Here is a 24,617-nt window from a genome sequence, read left to right on the forward strand (position 1 = left end):
CTTGAATCATGAATCAATTCAAAGTTTTTGTTGATTTATACGAGCATTTTAGCGCCATCTCTTTTATTCATTTTGTCCATCTTGATCAAGTGTTTTCATAGTGCTCTTGAAGTTATTGTTTTGCTGACAATAGAAGTATATCTGCTCCACTGGATTTTGATTGTTTGAAAATCGTAACGCTTGGTACATGGTTTTGAGAATACCTACAATCTTCCAGATCATTGAGTGCACTTCGCACATTCGTTTACTCATGCGACTTCCCTTGGTCATCTTGATCGATTTGATCTCAGAGCATCCCAATGTTGGAAAAGCTAGCTAAACTTCACTCTTTCAGCGGGGTTATCAGATAAAAGCGTACGACAAGTACTTGTCAATTGTGTGAAGAATGTCTGATGAAAGTTTGAAGTCAATCGGTCTCCCAGGGATTCTGGGTACCGACTGTTGGACATTAACATAAATTACATTCACATATACACATATGCTTCAACTGTTTGGGGTATAACTTCGTATAACTACTCTTATTGGCATATTAGTTGGTATATTTTACCAGATATTTTTGGAACCTCAAGCTTCGAGTAAGTGCAATATCACATCGTACGATTTACTTGAACAAACTGACTTTAGAATATCTGATTGAGCGAACTTCAGACTTTACTTCTTCGTTAATTAATATTCTCAAAGGTTGGAAGAGCCTTCAATCGCCATTTACTGAGCTAATAATACTTTAAGCTGATTCCTTTCGTCACATCACATCAACTTTTAGAGAACCTTCAGTTGAAAATCTTTTACCAAACAGAACGGTTCACAATTATCATTAACACCCATTCCCAACCGCTTCTAACGTGGGGAAGACTCGAGGAGCACTGAAACGAATTAGAATTAGGTCCATTTTTTTCACTTTCAACGCTTGTACCCCTTGTGTCGGTTCCACCGGTTGGAGAGGAGTCGTACGAATGCGTTAGAGTATGCATTTTCTCGGGTTCGAATTTCCTCCCGGTTGAGTACCACGACCACGACGGATGCATCCAAGACCAACACGGCGCTCCAACAACACGGTCGTGTCGTTGTCATCACCATCATCATCGTCGTCGTCGTCGTCGTCGTGACGTTGGCCACCCTGTTTGGCTCAACCGGTTTTCTGTGCCTATTTGTTTTGGGGAGAGGGGAGGTGGAGGGCATCTTAAGGGAATGGTGGAGAAGGGGGCGACGACAGCAGCGAACATAACACAAACAACACACATAATAAAAATAAAATAAAAAAAAAACTACATAACAATGGACGTGGACGTGGCCACACGCGCGCGCCTGTGTGTGTGTGTGAGACGGAGTGAAAAAAGTGCAACTTTAGCACATCATCGATCCACGCACCTCGCGCGCACGAGTTTTGTGAAGTCAATCTCAGACTTCGGTGTGCCGTTGTGCGTGGAATCGGTAGAAAGTCGGCGAAGTCCGCGGGAAGGAACGGCGTCAAACGGGACGTTGAAGTGGAAGCTATTCCGCCGCGGTGTGTCTCTCCGGTCGGTCGGTCAAAAAGTTATCACACCAGCCGCCACACGTACACAGATGCAGTGCCCGGATGGCAAAACGTGATCGGTGTCATCCTGCCTGTGCTCAGTAGCAGCCGCCAGCGATCGGCCCCGTTTGGGCCGTGCGACCACAGTGTGTGCGTGCACTGTAATGCTGGAAGTAGGCTGGATGGACGCAAAAAAATCATACAAATTCACTACCAATGTGAAAGTATAGGTATTTACGCTATATTTACACACCCTATCTCTGGAAGGGTGGTGTGATAATAGCTGGACAGCGGTTTTTTTTTATTCATCCACTTTGAAACATATCGCGTTTCACTCATTTAGTTGCGTAAGTTTTTGTGTGATTTTGATCCTGTCGTACAAGCAAAATGGCCCAAATAAGAAAATTTTGCTTACGCTGGATAGAAAAAATAAAACCAGTTTCGTTATTCAAATAGATCCGATGGAGATAATTAATCTATCAAGCTTCATTAGCACAAGATGCACTACAAGATGCAGTCTTCGCATTAACGCCATCGTACCCATCGGCTGCATCCTAACGGTGCATTCTCGCTCCGCTGGTCTGCAGCTGTATGGGTGCGCTTATCGCGAAACCCTTCAACATGCTACGCGGAATCGAAACCGATTCCGCGACGATTGGTTTGAATCTACGGGCACTGATGCACATATCGACTCTGCAAGGTCTTAAAAGCTTTCCCTTATCGGGAAACGCCTGGACGTTATCGAAACCTTCGGCGACAGCTGTCCAAATGTGTAATGGTTGTGTTTGCAAGCAGAACACGCAAAACCCCTACCGGATTATCGGAACTTGATCGATCGAGGGCGGAAGGCAGGGTGACAGAATGCCCTCCGGCCGGGCTGACCATGTAAACCTGTTTCTGCTGTCAATAATTACACATGAACGCATAAAACATGATGATGGTCCCGCTCCCAGCACGATTACAATTGGCTGGTGTGTCTCTTCATTTTCTGGTCCGGGCTGTTTGTTGAAGTCGTTGTACCTCTTCTCGCACTTCTGTTTTTTTTTACCGTTCCATTCGAAAACCGGCTGGCCTGGGGATTGGGTTCGTTTGATGTGACCCGGTGGTAAGATGAGCCTGAAGCGCGTCAACAGGTAGCGTCGAGCGTCGAGTGCAAACTTTATTCCAACAAGCAGCCAATAAGCCAACCAGTGGGGGAAAGGGGAAGGGGGGGAGGGAGGGGGAGGGGGTGAGGAGTGTGTTGAGAACCTTCATCTTGACGACTCCGTTAGCACTTGACGGATTGATGACTTCTGCTTAGAAGCGGCTCCTAAGAGGAAGGCTTTCTCTAGAAGTGTGAAGCACTCTTTTGCTCACTTAACGAAAACTTCCCAAAAACTACCGTCTGTAACAAAACTATATCATATGCGCTCTGCTGGCGTGGCCAGTCCACTGAGCCGAGTTCGAGCATGATGTAGCATTCTCGTAACTCTCGCACTTACCATCGACGCAGTAGCACATGCAATGCGGACCATCAATCCTGCACCAATGAACATCAGCATGGCTTGCTATGGTCAAGCCTGTACTGGTCTCGGGTGTTTACCCCGTTTCTAGTGGGGAAACATATTTTATGGTCTGCTTTGTTTTAACGCTACGATCCGATGCAAGTGTTCAAGCACACCTTCGATCGTTCGTTGTTCCCGGCGCGGTACTGGTTAGAACTTGCAGAGCGAGATTGAATCTTGAAGTTTACTTGAGCTAAAGCGCACTCAGGGATGAACGGGCATCGTTTAAAACGGCAAAGAAGAACCGTGGAACTGGAAGTGAATCGTACCATGGTGAGACAGATAGATTTCGGACATAGAAGATAATAGTATAAAACATCTCAAAAGTTACTCTCCTCTGGTTAAACCTTACTTAGGAATGTGACATCGTGCGTAAAATCCATAGTATAAATCTCAATACTCTTGATTTTTTTTAGTTTCGAACATTAAGAAGTGACCCTTTTTATGAAGTGACTTTGTTAAGTCCGTTTTATCTAGTGTTGTGTTTAATGAAACTTTTGCGAAGAGTCATTCATATGAATTATGTATAAGTATTCATAATTCTCGAATTGGATAAGTGGAATAGAGTTTCAGATTAATTCATTCAGTTTAAAGATTCCTTCAGATTCATAAATCTGAATCTGAATTACCCAATCCTCTTTACGATCGTTTTATCGCTCTCACACGATCGTGGCCGGATACGATCTCGTTCATTCTTCCTTATTTAACAGTGCATCCGATCCGCAAAACGATCCTTGAGGATATTCTTCATTTGTAGTCGACCTGCAGAGACTTTGCGACTTTTGTCAGCATTCGTGTCTTATAAAGTTCTAAAAAGATAAATGAGGTTACTTTGCGACTTTCGACAGTATTCGTCTGTTACCCTGGAGGGTAGATGAAGTTTCGCAATTTCTCCGCGTACGAACTGCTACCTCATTCGAATCTTTTTCCGCATCCTTTCCAATGAACAACAATGATGATGGGGCAAAGTTCAGTAAAACTGAAAATAATAATAAAACAAGATGCTCTCAACAACACAAGACATAATAATGTGAAAGAACAAAACACAACTTGTTTACCACGCATAATACCCTTCAATTATTGATGCAATCCGTTCGATCCGTAAACGGACCAACGGGCAGGGAAGATGTTACAATTTATGCACGGCACAAAACCGTTCCGTGCGGGGAATTGGTGTTAACCGGTTTCCCGCCTGCGCCAGATGATGATGTATTCCATTATGATCGATAACCAGTTTGGTGATTTTGCGTGCATTGCCATTGGTGGTCGCTAATGAAGCATATCCGCCTGATCCAGTTTTGCCAAGCCATGCCACAAGTTGCAGTCGAAGATGCAAACAAAGCAGGATTGTTTTTTTTTGTTCCTACTATTTTGTGTGTTTTTGCTTCTTCATTTACACGAGGTATGTGAAGGGATCGTATTTTTGTATTGCTCTTGCTGTGAGTGTTTTTTTTAATTTGTGCGTAATGTTAGTAAAATTTGATTATACCCTTAAGCGATACTGGCTTTCTTCTTATTTTTATGTATTTTTAAAGTCTTACTTATCGATTATTATTAACTTGTAAGTGATAGCTAGTGGCTACTTTTTCGTTCTTGAATTTGAATTTATTATCGAAAATGTTCAACAAGATTCATCGCTAAAATAAAACATAGAACTCCTTTCAATTGGCACGAAAATCGTAGCGAAATGCCCTCGATATTCATCCTTCATCTACTTCCCTCGTGAACTGTGAATGGTTTTAAACGAGCGGAGATAGAGTTTCAATTGACCATGATTGATTTTAACTGACGCGCAATCGTATTTATTGCCGCTTGTTTGTTTGGCCTCCTTTGTTAGTTAAAATCGTGGTATAATTCATGCTATTAGTGTTATCAAGTTTAATTTTGTACACTTTAATGCATCGACGCTCTGTTGGCAGCTGTTGGCAGAACCTTTGCAAAAGTCACCTAAAACATAAATGTTAGCATTTGGTTGTCACTTGGCCTTGGCGATCACCGGTCTATCTGGCTGTCTAGGCTACTTGACCTGTAATAGTTCTGTCCTTCGCATTCTGAGTAGGAGATCCTTGGTGAAAATGTTATCCTTAACCAGTTGAAATGAATTTCATGCATCAGAACCTTTAGTTCCTGACGATCCTGGTTGTCTTAACCTCTACATTGAACGCAGAGGTCCTGCTAGGCCGTCTATATTTGAAGTATTTCTTCTTCATCGGCACAACAACCTCAAGAGGTCTAAGCCTGCCATTTCTGGCTTTCTTTTACTTTATTTACCCGTAGCCGAATAAGTCAGTCTTGCGATTGAGATGAGATGTTGAACCGGTCCTGTCGTATGAAGACCGACTTCTCTACCAATACTACTACTACTACACCACCGGGCCGGTCCATATTTGAAGTACCTCACAATTGTAAAACTTCTTGAGTACTAAAGAGTACTACAGAATTCGATCAATGCTTTGACATCACTTGCCTTGTTATGTTGAATTTGTAACATTTTATATGTACACATGAAATATTTTATATGTAATAGCCACAAAAGACCAACCAGTGTTATGTTGGCAATTATTTATCATTATCCTGTTTGATATATGATTTTGTTAAAGATGATTCCACTAACTTTTGCTTTCTTTGTTTCTTTTCAGATCACAATTCTTTCGTAAAATATCAATGGACGGAAATATGAAACAACTAGAGATGATTCAGTTATTCATGATTGCATAGACAAAGAAAGCTCTAAAATTGCATAAAAAGTGTTCTAATTCCTTGTGAAACAGCATTAATAACATAAGTAGAAAGCTGGCCGACCAAGCTGACGAATCCCATCTTAGACGATCTTTGTAAATCGTCTAAAATTCCATTCTAATGTGGTGATCTATTCTTGTGACGAAATTATTTACTAGTGACAAAAAGTGTGTGTTGGAAAATCCGTAGAAAGTGTAAAGTGAACACATTTATTTAAATGATTCAACTTCACCATTAAAATTATCTTTATGTTTTAATTAATTGAATCCGTACTTGTAGCAGTTTTTTTAGCATATTTCCTTATAACACAATTTGTTTTGATTATTTTGTTACCGGCGTACAGTTTAAATCTTACCAATTAAATGCAGTGCAGTTTGCATACGACTGGCGGCCATTGAATCAAACCTCCCCCCAGTTGGCAGCCGTTTGTGCGTGGCAAAGTGTTAGTGTGGTGCGGTTGATGTGCATGGTGTGACATTTGCGTGTGGCAGCAAAGCAAACGGCATACGCACCCGATCGGTCGAAACGCACCTTCCGGGGGTTTTTCCGAACAAACTTCGGTACCCCAACGGGGGCACTACCACCGTCATGGGGTTTTCGACCGCACTGCAGGGTCGGGCGGCGCATGACGCGCTGCTCAACCGGCAGGAGGCCGAGCTGAAGCTGCTCGAAACGATGAAGCGCTGCCTGGTGCAGAAGGCCAAATGCGACCGGGAGTATGCCGTGTCGCTGGCAGCGGTCACTCAGCAAGGACTCAAAATCGATCGTTCGGATGATCTGCAAGGTAAGTTTGATAAGGGTGTGTGTGAGTGTGTGTGTGTGAGCGGTTTATGAGGAATGATAAGATTGACAAGGGAGTGATTGAGTAATATACTGGGCGCCTCCATATTGTTAGATTGATTTTGTTAAATTAAGCAATATGGCAATATGGCCTTTCTACATGCTGCATATTTTTATGGCACTTTAACCAATACGAATAATGCTTATTTATGCTCGATGGCAAAATTTAACCGATGATGCTCCACATAAACAATTTAATCACGCGGAATCTGTCCATAATAGGAAAGGGATGTGACCATTATTCATTGGAATCGTTTGGCATTGATCAATCAGACATGAATTGTCCCGGAAATGGGTGCTTAACACACCATCGCCCGTACTCAATCTTCCATCTCACTACACAAGTTCCCACGTCCCAAAACTGACAACGCAGTCGCGCAGCTTTTACTAATACGCCACACACTTTCCTTCCTGCCGGTGGTGGTGGTTTATTTACTTCTCCAACGCTTACGGTCGCTCCTCAGAGTTCGCTCGACCAACCCAACCTGCCGAGGGTCTTTTCGGGTTTTATTTCGCTCTTTGTTTTTTTTTTTTTTTATAGCGACGCTTCCATCACGCACCATTGCGTGGAATTCATTTTAAACTATCATCGACACTCGCACCAGCGAAATGTGTTTCCGATGCGTGCCGCCCATGCTGTTGCGTCTTTTCGCTTACCTTTTGTGCCTGTTGAAGATGAAACCGAACGGGATGTGCAACGTGCGGGAAGCAGCTCGGCGAACGAAACCGAAATTGAGCTGAGGAAGCGTGAGGAGGAATCGTTTGTTTTGGGGTGGAAAACTTTCGATCGTTCCACATGTTTTTTTTGTGCACTCAATCTCTTTAACGGATTGAGTGTGTAACAGATTCTTCGGGTTAGAATGTTTTGCTAGCCAGGTTTGCGCTTTGTTTGCGCTTCGAACGAGGCGCAACTTTGCGAAGAGTTTCTTGTCCGTGTTTTTACCTTCTATTTAATCTTTGTTTTGCTTTGTTATGTATCTCCCCGCATTATTCCTTTCCCTTTTTGTGTGTTTAATACGTACGGCTTCATCCACGCTCGCAGACGCAGTTAGCATCAGTTATCGCTCAACGAAATTCCATGCCATTGCTTTGGGTCTTTTAGGTCCCGAGGCGCTCTGCGCCGATGATCACGTTATTTTTGGGTGTATTTTGTGCTGGTGTGCGTGCGTGCGTGTGTGTGTGTGTACGTGTAATTATAGAAATTTGCGGAAATCGAAATTACAACAGCTCCCTCTATTGGGTGGAGTTCGTTACTCGGTGGGGTGGGAGTTTGGTGTGGCTTTTCCTGTTTTATGTTTGTTTCCAATTTATAGCACAGTATTTGCTGCGTTGAATTGTTTGTTTGTTCGGAAATACATTCGAACTTGATGTTGTTCGGGAAAGATGGAATCAAACGGCGGAGATTGATAAATATAAAAACAAAACCTTTTTTAGCTGTTTTGAAATTCTGAAGCAATAAACAATTCCTTGGAATTCTTTATAAAATAACAATCAATTAATATTCTACTTTTTTTCACCAACGTTCAAACAAATGCTTGACATGAAGAAAATTAGCAAAAGGGGAAAAACCCCTAAAAAAAAACAAGATGGCGTTTGCCTCCCCAACTAAACAATTGTATCATTTGGGTTTGACTACATTGTCCGTGTTGAAGGTTTTTTTTTTTAATACAGACCCGCTGATCTGAAGCGCGTTACCTCTAACAGGGTTTTGTTTGTGAATAGTTAATGTATGCTTAACGGCCTAATCAAACGTGTTCTACGTGCACACAAAAATCGCAAACTACAGCGCCCCTCTGCCCAATTGAAGGTAAAGTCAGGGGCGCGCAACAATGTCGAATGGGGAGCATAAATTTACGCAACCTATTCAATTAAAATATGCAAAAAATAAACGAAACTTTGTTTAGTGAGGGAGTTGTTTTGATGCGTTCGACAAAGAATAAGCCTGCAAACACGTACGTTGGATCACTAACGTTGTTAGATTTTGTTAAATAATTTTACCACAATTTCGAAGCCCTAGAATAGAAAGTTTTCTGAAGTTTTTTATATTGAAAATGTATGTAAAATTGATGTTGCGTTACAATTGGTTGTCCTCAAAAATTAATCTGCTGAAGACAAAAGCGTTCCAGTCCAAAATGTCCGGTTCGGGCAATCTAGTTTTAAAATCGTGTTACGTGGAGTTCGAAGAATTTACTTGAATTTGAGCTCTATTTACTTACTTACTTATCCGGCGCTACAACCGCTTCGCGGTTTTGGCCTGCTGCAGAAGTCCTCAGAAGTTGATGCGGACGCATCAACGACATCACTCCATCTCAACTTGGGCCTACCACGCCTCCTCTGTCCCTATGAACGACCTAAAAGGACTTTACGGGCTGGGTCGTCCGGTGTCATTCTCATGACGTGACCAGCCCAACAGTGCCTGGTCTGTCTAATCCGCTGTACGGCAGTAAGTTCGCGCCACAGCTCATAGAGCTCGTCATTGTAACGGTTCCTCCATTGTCCTTCCACACACAAGGGGCCATCTCAATCCTTCTGAGCATCTTCCTCTCGCACGCGACTAAGAGGGTTTCGTCAGTTTTGGACAAAGTCCATGTCTCAGAGGCGTATGTGAGTACTGGAACTATATAGTTTCTATGCAAAGTTAGTTTGTCCAACCAAATGGGAAACCCTGTAAACTCTACCGTTTGATAGATCACATTCAAAGATCGTGCAATTGGTAATTGTTTCGAAAGTTAAACATTTTCTCGTAGTCATAGTGATCATTATAAAATGTATCAAGTAGTATTCGACTTTATCCTTCAGTAATGTGACGCATCGTACCCTTGTTGAACATTCCACAGGAAGTCACATAATGCGTGCGTGGCGAAGCTTCATGGAGGAATTGGAACATACGGCCAAACAAATTCGCACCAACGCGGAACAGCTGGAAACGGTCTGTCACGAGAAGCTGGCCAGCTTGTACCAGGAAAAGCGACGCGTCAGAAAGCAGTACCAGGAGGAACACACCAAAATAGCCACCCAGTTCAGCCATGTAAGTATGAAAACAGAGCGGAAATATTTTGCTAGTTGTCAATATTTTTTCGAAGCTGTTATTCCATTCGTGACTTAGTCAATATTGCACAGACAAACAAATTAATAATTCGTGTGCAACACATGTTGACCGTTTTATGCCACTGCGAATGATGCTCTGTCAGGTCAACATGGTTGTACTATCATGTCGAAATGGGTCTGAAGCATGCTGCGGGCGGGATCGGCAGCTTAGGTGGACGATCGATGCAGGATAAAAATTGGGTCAGTTCTAGGCCACTATGTGGCCGAACTCTGTTTGCAAACTATGACATGTTCAGAATTAACTAGTTTATTAACTTGTTTCTCTATTTCTACCACCCGCTTCTCAAACAACAGAACGTCAAATTAAACTTTCTCCTTGTGTAAACATGTTTTGTACCAGCCAAGGGATAAAATTAGAAATTCTATCGCACAGTACTGTACGATGCAGCAGGATGACTATTATCAACGCTAACATTCATTTTCCACATTGTACACAGCAATGGTTCCTACGTACACACCAGTTGACCTGGCAGTGTGTCTGTGGAAATAGGGCGTTGTGTCATTGCACAAGTATGTCCGACAAACCGAACGAACAGACCAACGACAGACGGACGACGGTCGGTCGGACTGTGGCCCCGGTGGGGTTGCGAAAATGTTGTTAAATTGTGGTAGCGTTGTCTGGTCACACACACGTACACTCACACAATGTCTCATACAGATGACTGAGCCATGTAGAACACGGCCCACTACCATCATTCTGGTGGTGGTTTAGGAAACAAAAACAAACTCGATGATACTATTGGTGTCCGTTCGCCGTTTCCTCACACATGCCAAAAGTCCAATGATTTGTTATGGATCTCGCAAACAGATTTTAATTGTCATACAAGTGCTCTAAATGGAAGTTAAGCTTTCAACACTGGCTTTTACTGAGTTTTAGCCTATTTTTGTAAACACAGATTGACACAATTCGTGTTGTTAAGTATTATTTTCAAATACAAATGATTCAACCACAGCCAATGGTTGTTTATGCACTAACGAGTTCTGGGATTTTCATTTGGGTTTGCTTGAATGCGAATCCGATTTTAGCAAAACTCCCTGATATTTAATTCCAGTAAAATTGATTGCAACCACAACATAAGCATGCAAACTTCCAAAATTCTCCGTACTTTAGTCCGACAGCAGTACCAGCGTTAATGTTTGTGATGCGAGCGTAACTGAAGAAGGTATTTTTAAATAAAATAACATGTTTACATTATAAACTTTGATCATGATATGATAATCTCGGTGATTTACCTTAATATGTGTGCAAAGTATTAACCTTCGCTACTGCAAACATAATGTACACGAAAGATGCCTTATCTGCTACAGCGACATTTGCTACTTACTCGCAGAAAATTAAACAATTTAACCCCAAATAAAGATCTGCCGCTGATACAATGTACGGTGGCGCAACGTTTTTCCGCAGCCAATTCATCTGACGTGTGGCACGCATCTTCGCCGTTGCATTGCCACCAGGTACTTCCCCGTTTTGTCGAAATCAATTGTGCACGGGGCCAAAAGTCAAGAAAGTTAGCGTTCGGTCCGCGCGATCGCCCACTTTGTGCAGTTGTGTGCACGGTGCTATCGTAGTTTGTTTGGCCTGTTTTGTTTGGCTTCGAGTTAGAACGAGCCAGCAAACGAATGCATAAATCGTACATCGTAACAGCTGCAAGTCAAACGACAGCGTCTGTTCGTCATCTTGTCGTCTAATTTAAAACAAACCACCCGCCCGTCGATGTTCATGCTATTTGGACACGAATCACGCGAAACAGGGCACGAATCAGGGAGCTAATCATCGAATCAATTAATCCAACACTGACATCGACCAGCTCGGGTGAAGTAGGGCGACTTAAGAGACACTCTGGTGGCTGGTGAAGAGTAGGTGAGTTTTAGGCTTCTTTTGCAAAGGTGAACCTTAAATGCTGTACATGAGTTGAATAAACATGTTTATTCTTCTGAGTTTCGACCACAAAAATATACTTTACCCACATGGGGGCAACTCCCACCTGACGACAACCTGCTATACGGCGAACATTATAGAGATCGTAGCGTGAAAAACTGGAAGAAAATCCTTTGACGAATGCTCAATAAATATACCAAAAACGTATGTAGGATGCCTTAGAAAGGTAATACTAGAAAGCGGTTTGATAAAACAGATATGATTTTCACCTCAAAAATGGACAAATATCTTTGCTTCCGAGAACCGATTTCTTAACACCTAAGTAAGATGATAGAACAAAATATATAGAGTTCCAAAATGTTAACTAAATTACCATAAATTGAATTGTTTTTTAGTTAAGATGCCCGTCAAATTGAAAAACTTCGATAAACTTTGGACAACATTTATGACAAAGCAAAACAAAATTGGACCATCTGTTGAACCCCTGCGGAGTGTCTCCCTGAAATCAGTGCCTTAGTTACGTTTAACTGAACACTAACTGATCGTTTGCATTGCAATTGGTCAAATTTTTAAGTTAAGTTTTCAATGCATCTTCAAAATAATAACTGATTAAAGGCAACGCTCCAAGCCAAGCCACGACGCTGCGCGTTCAAATTTATTAGCGCCAATTATAGGTCAGCCGGAGCTGTCCGCGAGGGTGGCCCCACGGTATATGGTGGTCGTGATAGTGTAGTGTTGCCGCCAGTTGCGGACGCACACCAACGCAGCGTGTGTCCGTTCGCTAGCGCCACCTTTCCCACCCTGCGGTGTCCATTTTTTTTGTAATGTTTTGCCTATGCCACCCCCTCCCGCTTGGTGGTGGACAATCGTTCATGGTTGGGGCGATTTTTTTTTTGCGTGCTTCGTCCGATATCTTAACCGGTTTGTCGAACGGGGCAAGCAAATCGAATCTTTGCTTCCTGAGAGACAAACCATCGCTCGTTTGCGCAAGACAACCGATGGAGCGCCCTGCGCACGGTTTCCCACGCCCGCCCCGGGCCAGTACGCTGCGTTGGAACATGGCCAAATTTGAAACGGAGAAAGAGACTTCACCCGTTGTATTTGTGTGACGAACATGCGACCATGCTCGTGCGTCCATGGGTGGGAGTTCAGTGAATTAAATGAACAAAATCGGCCACCACCAGCAGCTGACTGTACAAACAAACAAAAAACCGCGCCACAGGTTGGCAGGGTACGGTTTGCGTACATTGTATTGCTGCAAGACACACACACGGTTCAAAGCGGAGTAACACGTGTCAGTTTTAGTGAATGAAAATAAAAGGAAGAAAATCCGGTTCCGGTTGATGAAATTTCCCGAAAAGCAGAACGATCACCCACGGGTACGGTCCGATACGGAGGTGCTATTAGAGATCAATGTGGTGTGTTCTGTATGAGGAGGAATATTTGAAGGTTGATTGGAGTTGGAGCTATAAGTGTGAAGTTTTCCTATATTTTCACTTTTCTTCAGCACTCTCTGGTCGGAGATGTTGCTCGATGTCTCTTGATGGGCTCTTCATGACCCTTGAATAGATGATACCTTACCTTAGTACGCGGTAGTATCGGATAGTTCGCTTGGAAGCATCATCCATTGTCGGCAATGTAATGAACCGAATTACCCCCCAAAGTGGCAACATGGACTGCGTGCCACCCTTAATGTACCATCGAAACAAATAGGGCCATACTGTTATGGCACTTGCCTGATGGAAGCACTCAGAGTGCAGATACGAACATAAAAGGGCTTTTAAGCTAGGAAACATATTGGTGATCTTTATTGTATTAGGTTTGGTGGTGTAGCGATAGCGCCAAATTAGGGCACAATGGAATACATTCAAAGGCATCCACTCGAAGATGGTTGCGGAGAATGATAGAACAAATGTGTCTATTTGACGATGATCTCATCTTTTATATCTCCCCAACTGCAAAAACCCGGTATTTAGCACGAAACTACACAAACAAGTGTTGTGTTCTGCTTTCCAACCTTCAATTACACGGGATTTGCTTTAGATGAAGAAACATTGCAAGCTTTCGGATGGGCGAACCGGACCATCCTTGCCCATTTGGGCGCCGTGTACAGCAATTGCATTGATGTTGCTCCACAGCCGAACATCCACGTTCCATTGATGGCATACCGGTTGCCGTCGGTCAATGCGGTGTTCGGCCCTCATCCTCAGCCAATTTCTGGCAGTTGCAAGACGGAAGAGTTGGGGAACTGTTGGGACGACCATGACGCCCAGACGGAATGCTCCAGAACAACAATTGCCATCAATTATCGCAGAATTGATATTAATTGGATTTTAGTGGACTCGTTTGTTCGACCCGGGGACTGTTGGTTGGATCGCATTGCACTCTCGGTTGACCGAGCTGGGTACCAGACCGAGCGCTGTGATAGAATGAGGTGAGTATGGGTATTGGATCGACAATGGATCCGACACCTGGGTTTTCCAATATCCACCACAAAACCAAATAATCACAATGGACGTCCGAAAAGAAAACGAACCAATAGTTAAGTCCCCCGACCAAAAAAAAAGGAAGTTTCAAACTAGTTATGTGCATTATGAACTAGGCCAACCATCAAATAAACGTTTACAAAACGGAAAGGTTTTCCTCCAATTCCAAACGTATCTAAACACCGCTCTTCTCTCCCGTGCGCGCTTGCATTTGCGTGGTTTTATCTCGCATCTCGCGCGCCTGACAGCTGGAAAACCAGATGCTACTAAACGCCATTTGTAACTTCCAATCGGAAACCGCTCACAGGAGTGGGTCAAAATTAGAGCAGCGCCAGAAACACCGCGCCCCAGCCTTTCGTCATCGGTATCGTGGAGGATCCGAAATAGTTTCCCGCCTTGCTCCACATTTTCGCCTTGTTTTTTCTCCGATTTTCCCGCTTCAACTAGCCTAGGCCGGTGTGGTAAATCGGACCAGTCAGTGCACACAAACAGATAATGCACTTTGGAAAAGGGGTCATTAAGACGATTGGAGGGATTTGTTTCTTTTAAAGCACTCTTCAATTTCTGGGGAGGTTTTTTTTTGTCTGAAAAGATAAACTGCTCACTATCGCGTAGGGAGGCGATACAATAGTGATGCTGGGGGAAGTGTTTGTATGAAGGGCCCAGATGCTGTTTTGGTTGATCGACGCACTTATGCGTTTCTTGCCCACAATGATGAAGATGAGGTTTGATAGTCTAACTCATGGAAGGCTCATGAAAAACCACTTCAAAATTTTCTATCCTTGGGGACTAGTCATTTTAACTGATACTCTTCGTCTTAAGCACCCCAATCTTTGGGGTTAAGCAAGTTCTATCGTTGAAATACCGTAAATGTATGACTTTTTCATATTTATTTTAACCAAAAGAACCAGTTTTTCGAAAATATTCCAAGTTCTAGTGTTAAATATTTATATTAATAGAGTCAATAATTCTTGATCTCTCTATAGTTTCCGGAACAAATTCGATGGAATATATGCAAAGACATTTTCGCACGCCATCCAAAGAATCATTTTGTGCTGCTGTTACTGCTGTGACCTGCCACTGCAGCATGATTCTATTAGAGAAAAATGGACAAAAGCATGTGAAATGTTGCATTTTTTCCACACTCATACTCACCCTGTGGTCAGTGGGCCGTTGGACAGGCATCAGATAACAACGGTCAACATTAAACGGTGTAATAAAACGCTACAACAGCATGGTCACATTAATGATCGTTTAATTTCCAGCACTTAATTAAAACCAAAGCACAAACTTCAGTTTCCACGTGCCTGGCCTGTTGGGGAGCACTTTTCCGCCTCGATGACTGTGCGAAGAAGTGAGTGCCGAAAGAAAAGCGTGAAAAGTGCATACATTTCACTGGGGGGGGCGGTGTTACACGTTGTGTTAAAGTGGCTGTATCGCACCAACGACAGCACACGGTGGTTAACTGCAGTTGTGCTATGGAGGCAGCGCAAGAGCAATTGACGTTTGACGTGCCGACAGCCGACCAAGCACGAGCCAAATTAAACAAATACAGCCGCCGGTGATGATCTTTCGATTGGGATTGTGAGTTAATTGTTGATGATGGTGGAAACGTTGAAGATGTACCCCTGGGGACAGAAGGTGACGAAGGTGATTTAATAATTCGCCCCAAAACCCCGTCGGACAAATTAACCACCGACAGTGGCTTCACCGTTTACTCCACAAAATCTTCCAACCATTTCCTTCCCGTCGCCCGTCGGTAGTGGTCGGATCAATTTAGTCAATTTTATTCAATTATTCGCCTACAGAAGTGTGCGCCGCGGTGGGAAGAACCGAGGCGTTTTAAATGGAATGGGTTTTCCGCCGTCAGTGGCAAACAGTAGCGAAGGACAGGAGCAGGAAAACTGTGGGCTATCTGTCTCGCCCGGCTTTTGGCTTTTTTTACATGGCTTCCTCGTATCCACCGGGCTTAACATCTGCTTTTGACAAATTTTCCTTCCACACCAAGCCGCCAAGTCGTCAGCTGTCTACATAAATTGAGCTAAGGCAAGCAGCCACCGAGCAGCTCGTTGGATAATTCGTCTGGGAAATTGTTTTTCCTCCCTGGCGGGAGCAGCCACTCGTCGGAGATGGGGAGGGCTAATTTTTGTGAAGCCTTCACGCTGTACGATAAACAGTTTCTCACTTTTTCAACTACGCTTTACAAGGCTTGGCGTCATGCTGGGGCATGAAACGACAGCGTTAATTGATCCATGAAACAAGAATCCGCCCTCTGCAGCGGCCGACAAGCTCTGGCAAGGAGTTAATTGTAGGGTGAAGTTATTGTTATTCTACTTTAACGTAGCATAACACCCTAGTGTGTAAATATAAATTAAGCTTTTAGAGGGCGAATGTTTATGTAAATTGTGTAATCCATTATTACGTTTTGTGTGTGATATGAGCTGTTATCAAGAAGAGGCCTTTTTGTAAGGTTCTCCTTTTAATCCTACTGAATGGTGGACTCTTTTCTAGATGCTTTCTACCTTTCTCAAGATGAACTCAATTCTTTGCTAAGCTTGCTCAACTTACTCACTTGGAAGCTGGTTAATAATCAAGTTTTTTTTTTCTCGAATTCCAATCGTAAATCTTCCAGTCGTCGAAGGCGTGCTACATGAACCTTAACAAATTCTTGTTTAACCTGGAAAGGAGCCAGAAAAGACCATCATTTTACTACTCCATCACTTGATCTTGAAAGTTTGGCGAATTTGAACTTGTTTTCTGTTCCCGCTTGGTGGTCTGTCATTCTTCCATTTCCTTCACTTCAATAACTCAACTAAAGACACTCTTCTGGAGATTAATGAAGTCGTATAATCCACAGATTAATTGACGAATGTTGATGAATGTGTCAATTCGCATTTCAAAATTACTACACTTAAATATTAATGGATCTTTTCCTCCAATATCCAACTTCTGGTTGGATTTCTTCATTTCTGTTGAGTGTATCCCGAGTGGTTATGACCGCTGCTGCAATAATATTACTCTCACCAAACACCCTACACAAACCAAAAGGATTGGAAATGGAAATGCACATTCAACCTCAATACCAATGGAATTGCAGATTAGATGACCCGAATATTTCGTCCAGCAGCCGGGGGACGCTCTATTATTTCCCCGTCTCGCAAGAACCGGTCAATTGCCTTTGGGTACTCAGCCATGGTTAGGGGCAGCATCCGACGGGCTTTGATCTTCACCTTGCATCCAGCAGGATTGCGTGTGAGGCAGGTCAGTGCATCGCAAGGCGCACACTCCCTTGGAGGCACCTTGCACGATGCAAGGTTTGCCGTTTTCTTTTTTTCGCACAAACCAGTTCTGCCGTCCGTCCCGGTGCAATGTCATTCATTCGGCTGCACCGCCAACGTGATGTACCGCTACGTTCCGTACATTCACGCAGACAGGTTATGTAGGATCGGGATCGCAACGGTTGACCAGCGGCTGAGGTTGCAAGGGTTCTCCTTGTGAGCTCATTTTAATCCCAAATGTATTCCGAAGCGAAAATTCCGCACGAATGTTGTCCAAACTCCCGCGTGTGCGTGCGTAGCGCGTAGGAACATGAAAACCTGCAAGCATAGATTTATCGTTCTGTTTTTCTTCTTTTGCTAACAATTTGTTTAAATAGAGCGGGAGACTTTTCTTTTTCTACCTTACAGATGTTTTCAAGCTGCTGAGTGTAAAGAACTTAACGAAAACAGTTTCATAAGTATAACACCGGCACAGCCATTCGTACGAAGATTGAAACATGCTGTAAACTTTATACAAATACCAACATCTCCTCAGCCCCGGTGGTCGATGTTGTCACAGAATTTTATGCAAAAACTTTCCATTGTCTACCGTTTCCTAGTGGTAAAATTTCGATTCTCCACCCAGAAGGGCTGGAAATTATTCTTCCACCAGTTGGTGTTTCATTGCACGGAAGTAACCATAAAGTTAGCATTATGCGTCAACATAAAAGTAACAACCCGTCCGGTTCACCGGTGCAAACATGCTACAGTACACTCATCCAGGAAGCTTCGTACGTGTGGGGCCCTTTTTTTTCGAGTGCAACAATGTGTTCCAGTGCCCAGTGCCGAATGGTGGCGTTTCGGAATGGGAGGAACGGTGTGTGCATTAATGTGTAATGTGTTTCATTTACTGTACGAAGAAGGATATTTATTCTCAACAACGATTGAATATTTAAACAGTTGCACGCGCAAATGTTTCCATCCTGCACGATTGAACGCCAAAGTCAGGCGTCAATAACAATATTGAAGCTGCATTATTTATTGCGAGGATCAAATTGTTTGAGAAATTTCCAACAAGCAACATCAGACCACCGAATCCACTCATACAGGGCTATGCAGGAGGAAAACTTTCGCGAAAAGTGGAAATTTTCTAAAGCTTAAAAAAGTACAACTGAAACTGCACAGATGCATTTCCTGGTTTGGGGAACTCTTTGTGCTCCATGGTTGTGGCAACTGATTTATGGAGTTTGTTCCACGTATGAATTTCACCTTACAACACCTCTGGGGGCACTCGTTCATCTTCATTGTCTCTCGCTGTAGCAAACTTTCTGTTGTAATGAGCATTCTTAACTACTTATTCTACTGATCAACAATCCGCAGCTTTGACTGCCTCCCGCAATGAGTATCGTGCCAACTTGACCTGGACTCACTGATGATTCAGAACCTTTAAAACCAGTTAAACAAGCAGTTTAATGTCGGATAAAGTGATAGCAAATTCGTAATCCATTTCCTAAGCTCCACTACACCCGAATTATTAATAAGCGTTACGAGGTTGAATCATAAAAGTTTTGTAGTTTCTGAATAATGTTTCACCGAATCCGAACAACCGGGATGTACGATACGGTTTGGTGGTCGCGGTGGTTTTAACCGATGATTCACGCAGGTTGTTTGATGCTGGCAGTTTCCTCCCGGTGGCTTACTCATCGCCGCCAATTATCGGTGGTATGTAGCGGTGGCCAAATTGAAGCATGTGCAAAAGACCCACCAGTGCCACCGGACACCTTAACTTAACTTCTGCCTCGTTCTGCAATAACGCCGGATGACGCATGATGAGGTTGCTTATTATTTCGATTGTTTTCTATTGTTTGCCAAAGAAGTGAGCACATCGGGGAAATAAATTGCACAACTTTTGGTTTAATTTATTTCACGCAACAATTTGCCTTCTAACGGAGCAACTTCTATCCAAACATGTCTCGCATCTTCCCTAAAATGGGACAAAAGTGAGTGCAGCGGGGCCATGGTTTGCACTGCAGCAAAACTGCATTCCTTGTGATATGTCTCACCATCGGCCTAACCCGACAAACCGGAACCGAGCCTGCCACCACAAAAAGGGGGTTTGTGTAGCGTCCCATATGTTTGTGCATTTCTTTCCACCATGTTTCAATCGCGTGGCAAGGGACTTTTCTTTCTACAACAAATTGATTTGTTGTGCAAACGGCGGGTTTCCCCCTGCGCCGGTTTGAAGTTGTTTTCTTTCGTTCGTCCCGAATGCATTGGCATTGTGTCAGTTCGAATCACATCTAAAACATAATCCTATCTCGAAGCAACGTAATGGAAACCGTAGCTTGATTAAGACCGTCGGCGAGCTTCCGTCTTTTTCGCTTGTAACGACGATAAAATGTTGCCGTGCTTTCAGGAAATATGCGACAAGGATGCAATTTTCAGCTGAATCGAAGGAAGATAGGAAAAAAATCCGTCGGTCCCGATTTCTTCGTGTGCCAGTTTGCGAGAAAAGCTCACGCGAGATAGGATGGGAAAATGGGAATGGGAATGGTGGGATTGAAAATCGAGCTTCACCCTAGGTGTGCTGGATCCTTTCCGAAACTATTACTTGCTCCCTACAAAAACCTAGCACCAAGCAGCTAGCCCATCCATAAAACAAATCCTTCCGTTCCACCATTCCCGCCACTTCTTGGGTGCAGTGTGTTTCGTAGCACAATTTTTGTTTTGTATCCAATTTTTTTTTTTTGCTGACCATCGTCGTCGTTTTATCGGAGCTTTTATTTGCTACTAAATTTTCCTCTGCTTGTGCCGCACCCGGGCACGATTATAGCGCGAGCAGCCGGAAAATGAAAACTCAACGGCACGGAAGTGTGGAAATTGTCGCTTCTCGCTTTTGAGAAACTTCAATTCACACCACATTCGCCCTTTGGGTTTTGTTCCAGTGCGCGAGAGAGAGATCTCTCTCTCTCTCTATCGATGGTGGAAAAAGGTCCTGATAGGGTGATCCCGTCGTTTGGACAGTGAAGCAACAACTTTAATAGTTAAACTTCCACGTGAAGCACTTTTGATTGTGTTTTTCCTCCCTGGGTTGCATTTGCGTTCTTTTCGTGCGGAGAATGAAGGAAAGGAAGTTTGAATGAAAATGAAACAAGTTGGCGAACAGATTCGGTAAGTTAAGTTTGTTCCGAAACATTCGGATTGTTTTTATTATGCGCTATCAGCATTCAGTTGCGGCAGGTTAGTGACTTTTACTTACCGGCAGAAGAGGATTCATCTGGGGAAGCAGTTTGTTTTACATTACGCAAAGTTGCACAGTTGAGTAGAAGGGATGTTTTAGTACGGTTGGTTTTCGAGACAAACAATGTGAGGGCGACAAACATCGGGCGAATCTTTACAATTCGAATTCATAATCACCATTTCGATCCATCGTTCTAACTTATAGGTATATAGTTATCTTACATATGTGACCTTAGATACAATAAAAAGAAACGTTCTTTATTATCGTCCTATGCTCTATACGTGAATGAGATAAAAATACTGAAATACCAAAATACTCAATGAATGTCTTTCTTAATTTAATAATTATCCAGCAACAACCAGATTTTAAGTTTCACTAACACAGTACCAACATTGTCCACGTTGACTGATTGCCACGCCAGCAAACCGCTCCCAGATGCGCACGAAAACAAGTGCATCTCAGTGCCAAAAGCGCTCCGTGACTTCGTTTGACTTCACTGGTGCACTCGCGAAAGGAAAATCACCTTCTTTCTAGACTGAAGAAAAACCAGCGAGAGGTGTCCGCGCATGAACGTGACCGTGCGCCAGGATGCGAACACGCGAACAAACGAGCTCCACCAGCGGCAGGATGCCTTCGCTTCCGGAATAATGATCTTTCGCCCACCCCACCGTGTCGTCTGCCGGCGAGTGGCATTATCCTTGCACAGCGGGTAACCTGCTCACCGTGGGTGGAATTACGAAAGGCGGCGGTACGGCACGATGCAAGTGGTACGCGACGGGGCAAAACCGAACGAAGATTTCTTCGAACTTTTGCCAGACGTCTGGAGCAAGATGAATGACGGCGATAGAAGAAATTCCTGGCTCTCTGCGCACAATGCATTGCATCTGTACTTCCTCTTGGTTGTTGGTTGTTATCTTCTTTTTTTTGCTATTTTATGCCACCATGCCACCCACAGCATCATTTGATCAAGTGGCCGACGACGCGGTCTAATCGATTTTGCCGTCCAGAAGGACTCCCGCAGCAGACATGCGAGTTTCATTCGGCAATTCGGACGATGCACTTCCCATACCACCCCACTCGTAAGGACATTCTTCGTCTGGCGGGCACGAATGGCGGTGGTGCAATGGCGGAGCAAGTTGCATCTTCGCTTATGCTGGATGTTGATAGAAAAGCATGTTCTTGTATGTGTGACAAGTGGTGGAGCAGCAAAGAGCTAAATCATCCTTGTAATATGTTCAACTTCAACTTCAAAATGGCACCGAATTCGCGAATTGAACACGAAACCCCCCTTTATAAATCCCGCAAAACCTCACGATTTGACACAAAGAGTCAAGAATGTTACGCGAGAACAGAAAACGGCTACAAATCACTAATGACAATTGAGGTACAAAACAGCCAAGCATCCGTCTCGCCGTGTGCCAAATCGTGTTACTTTAATTATCCCACCAAAGAACCATCTATTTCCAAGCGGAGGGTAAAGTCGTCAGCTTGAAACCTTCACTCAACTGCAATCGATCGTTCTTCCCCCCTGCTTGGGCGTCATTTATCTTACCTCATACAATGTGTGGAAACGGTTAGGAAGTGTATCGATTATGGGAACACTGTCGTCCGTACGAAGTGTGGAAGGAAGTGGAATTTTAAATTCCTCATCAATCGCTGCCTCGTAACAGTTCGTGATCGATGTCTAGCAGGTATGGAAGGAGGAAGGCGTACAACGTTTTTAACACCAGTTCGATCCTCAATTTGACGATGATTGGCCGTTAAACGTTAAATGGAGAAACATTTGCAAGGGTTTCGAGTTCGAGTGGTATTGTAGAATTCATTTCCCGATTCGTTTCAAGTTGAGCTGGACAACAGTGAAGGAATCTGTTGAGTTTTGGAGAACACCCTGCATATTTGAATGATCATGTATCCAGAAATGGTTCCAACTTTACCACTTGAACTCGAAAACCCTGCAAAATCTTAAATATCTGTGGGAATTCTATTTCTGTTACAATGAAAGCTATAACATATAGTTATTCCCAAATTGCTAACGACCTACTAGAACAAGCGTGGCTTTCCTCCTGGCCTACTAGACTTGGATATTGGACCAGTCCTGTCGTGTGAAGATCGGCTCCACTACCAATATACCATCAGGGAATATATCCAGTTTCATAATAAAAAACCTCAATATGCGAGAATTGTTGAGCATCGAGTTGTGTCCATTAAAATTTGTCGCCCTACGCTAGCATTTAATGTATTTTACGTGGCATGAATGCGTATACAACGCGCAATATACCCTTCAATACAGCTGACCGGCCGATGTAGCGTGTTGGTTTTAATTGATGGTAGAATTAAATTTAATTACAACTCCCCCTGTTCCACGTATTCTATCGTAAACTTTCAATATTGTACGTAATCTTAAAAGCCCACAATCTGCTGCCCGTGTTCGGTTCATCTCCCGGTGGGAAACAAGAACATCGTATCCATAAAATATTATGCGACGTAACATGGGAGCCTAGCCTCAATGCTTATGCTAGCCGACCCGAGGACAATACGCTCGTTTAATGCACGGCAATGCACATGTACGCACAGTTAAATGCTGGTGAAACGTTTGTTAACAATCACCTTCAAGATGTGTCAGTAGAACTTCGGTCACCGAATGCTGGTGCATTATGTCACGCAGTACGTGTGCGTGTGTCTCGGTATGTGCCCTTTTTTCCTTCGGTTACATCGCTCCCCCGTACAATGGGTGCATGCAAGATGCATTCCGATGTAGGCTGCATCATTGGTTTAGCTTTAGCGATGAAAGATGAAAAACGCAAACGTGTGTGTGTGTGTGTGTGGTTGCATGGAAAACATTCCCTTCTCGGTGGCGCATCGCTCTTCTATGTCGGCCCGGCAGTGTAGATAATTATTATGCATGTTTGGTGCTTATCGCGGTGTTATGGCCGATGCATCTCCCTTGTGCATTACGCCGAGCAGAGGCTGAGAAAATGTTGCGCTGCAGGCGCGCATTCAGGCACAAAATTAAATACAACAAAACAACATTGGGGGGCGCCACCGATCGCAGCAAAACAAGATCAACCCGAAAAGATGCATTACGCGACCCAGTTTAAACCGGGCCTAACTCACATCGGACGATGCTGTGTGAACTGTAATCTGTATGTTAATGTAGCTTCTCCTTTCTACCGGTGCTCCGGAAAGCCATCCCAGATAAACCGCTGGGCCGCTGGGGAGAAAACGCACCGGCAAAACATAATCTGTGTCAGAATTGCATCCAGTGCAAGTGCATTTAAAATGTGTGTAGTTGCATGTAGTTTGTATGTTGTTGCTGTTGTTTTTTCCCCCCCCCCCCCCCCCCCCCCCCCCCGGTATTATTTCGCCTTTGTGCTTTCCGATCGGATTGTTATGCGTATTGCTGCACCGCTACTGCTGACATATTTTAGCCGGCCAGGTTCACAGCGCACCACCGGACACGCGAGGAGTGATATTTATTCTGGCCGCACTAGAACACCGGCGATGCGAAACCTCACCGATGGTGAGAAACAGGCCACACTTTTCTCTTTTGATCCACTTTTGGGTTTCGTTTTTTTTTTTTGACTTGTCTAGTGAGAGTTTTATTATGCTGTGAAAGTGATTTACACTTAAGTAAATACAATTAATTATTTTGTGAGCAATTCGTGTGTTTTTCATTTCGCACTGTAAAACGAATTAGAGCTTAACAATATTCGCAATATTACAGCATGGAAAGAATGAAATCACTGTGAGAAGCTTTTAAAGCGTAAAGAGCATTATAACATTATGGTCGGAACGGCCAAACGCGGCAGGGGAGGGGGACCCACATAACATCCCAACCGAATGGATGGAGGAGGTCACACCGAACTCCGCAGCCTTTTGTGTGCTCGCTTTGGTGTGCAGCGTAATGCAATTTGTAATCAGCTGGCAAAGAAGATTGGCTAGCTGCACCGCACGGCATCCAATTGCGGGCGCATGGCAGTGGGATTCATCGGGCTACACGCGCCTTCGCC

The 24,617-nt window shown here is 43.7% G+C and overlaps 1 protein-coding gene across 2 annotated transcripts in view; it reads left to right on the top strand.

The window, feature by feature from the left end:
• The first annotated feature begins 6,384 nt into the window (after positions 1-6,384).
• Positions 6,385-24,617, top strand: part of LOC128710209 (tyrosine-protein kinase Fer-like) — a 29,965-nt gene continuing 11,732 nt past the window's right edge. For both annotated transcript variants that reach the window (XM_053805254.1, XM_053805253.1), the window contains exons 1-2: positions 6,385-6,580; positions 9,474-9,664. In XM_053805254.1, the coding sequence (XP_053661229.1) occupies positions 6,385-6,580; positions 9,474-9,664 (387 nt within the window). The remainder of the gene's footprint in view (positions 6,581-9,473; positions 9,665-24,617) is intronic.

Source organism: Anopheles marshallii, chromosome 2 (assembly GCF_943734725.1).
Source record: "Anopheles marshallii chromosome 2, idAnoMarsDA_429_01, whole genome shotgun sequence".
In the NCBI taxonomy this organism is placed as follows: Eukaryota; Metazoa; Arthropoda; class Insecta; order Diptera; family Culicidae; genus Anopheles; species Anopheles marshallii.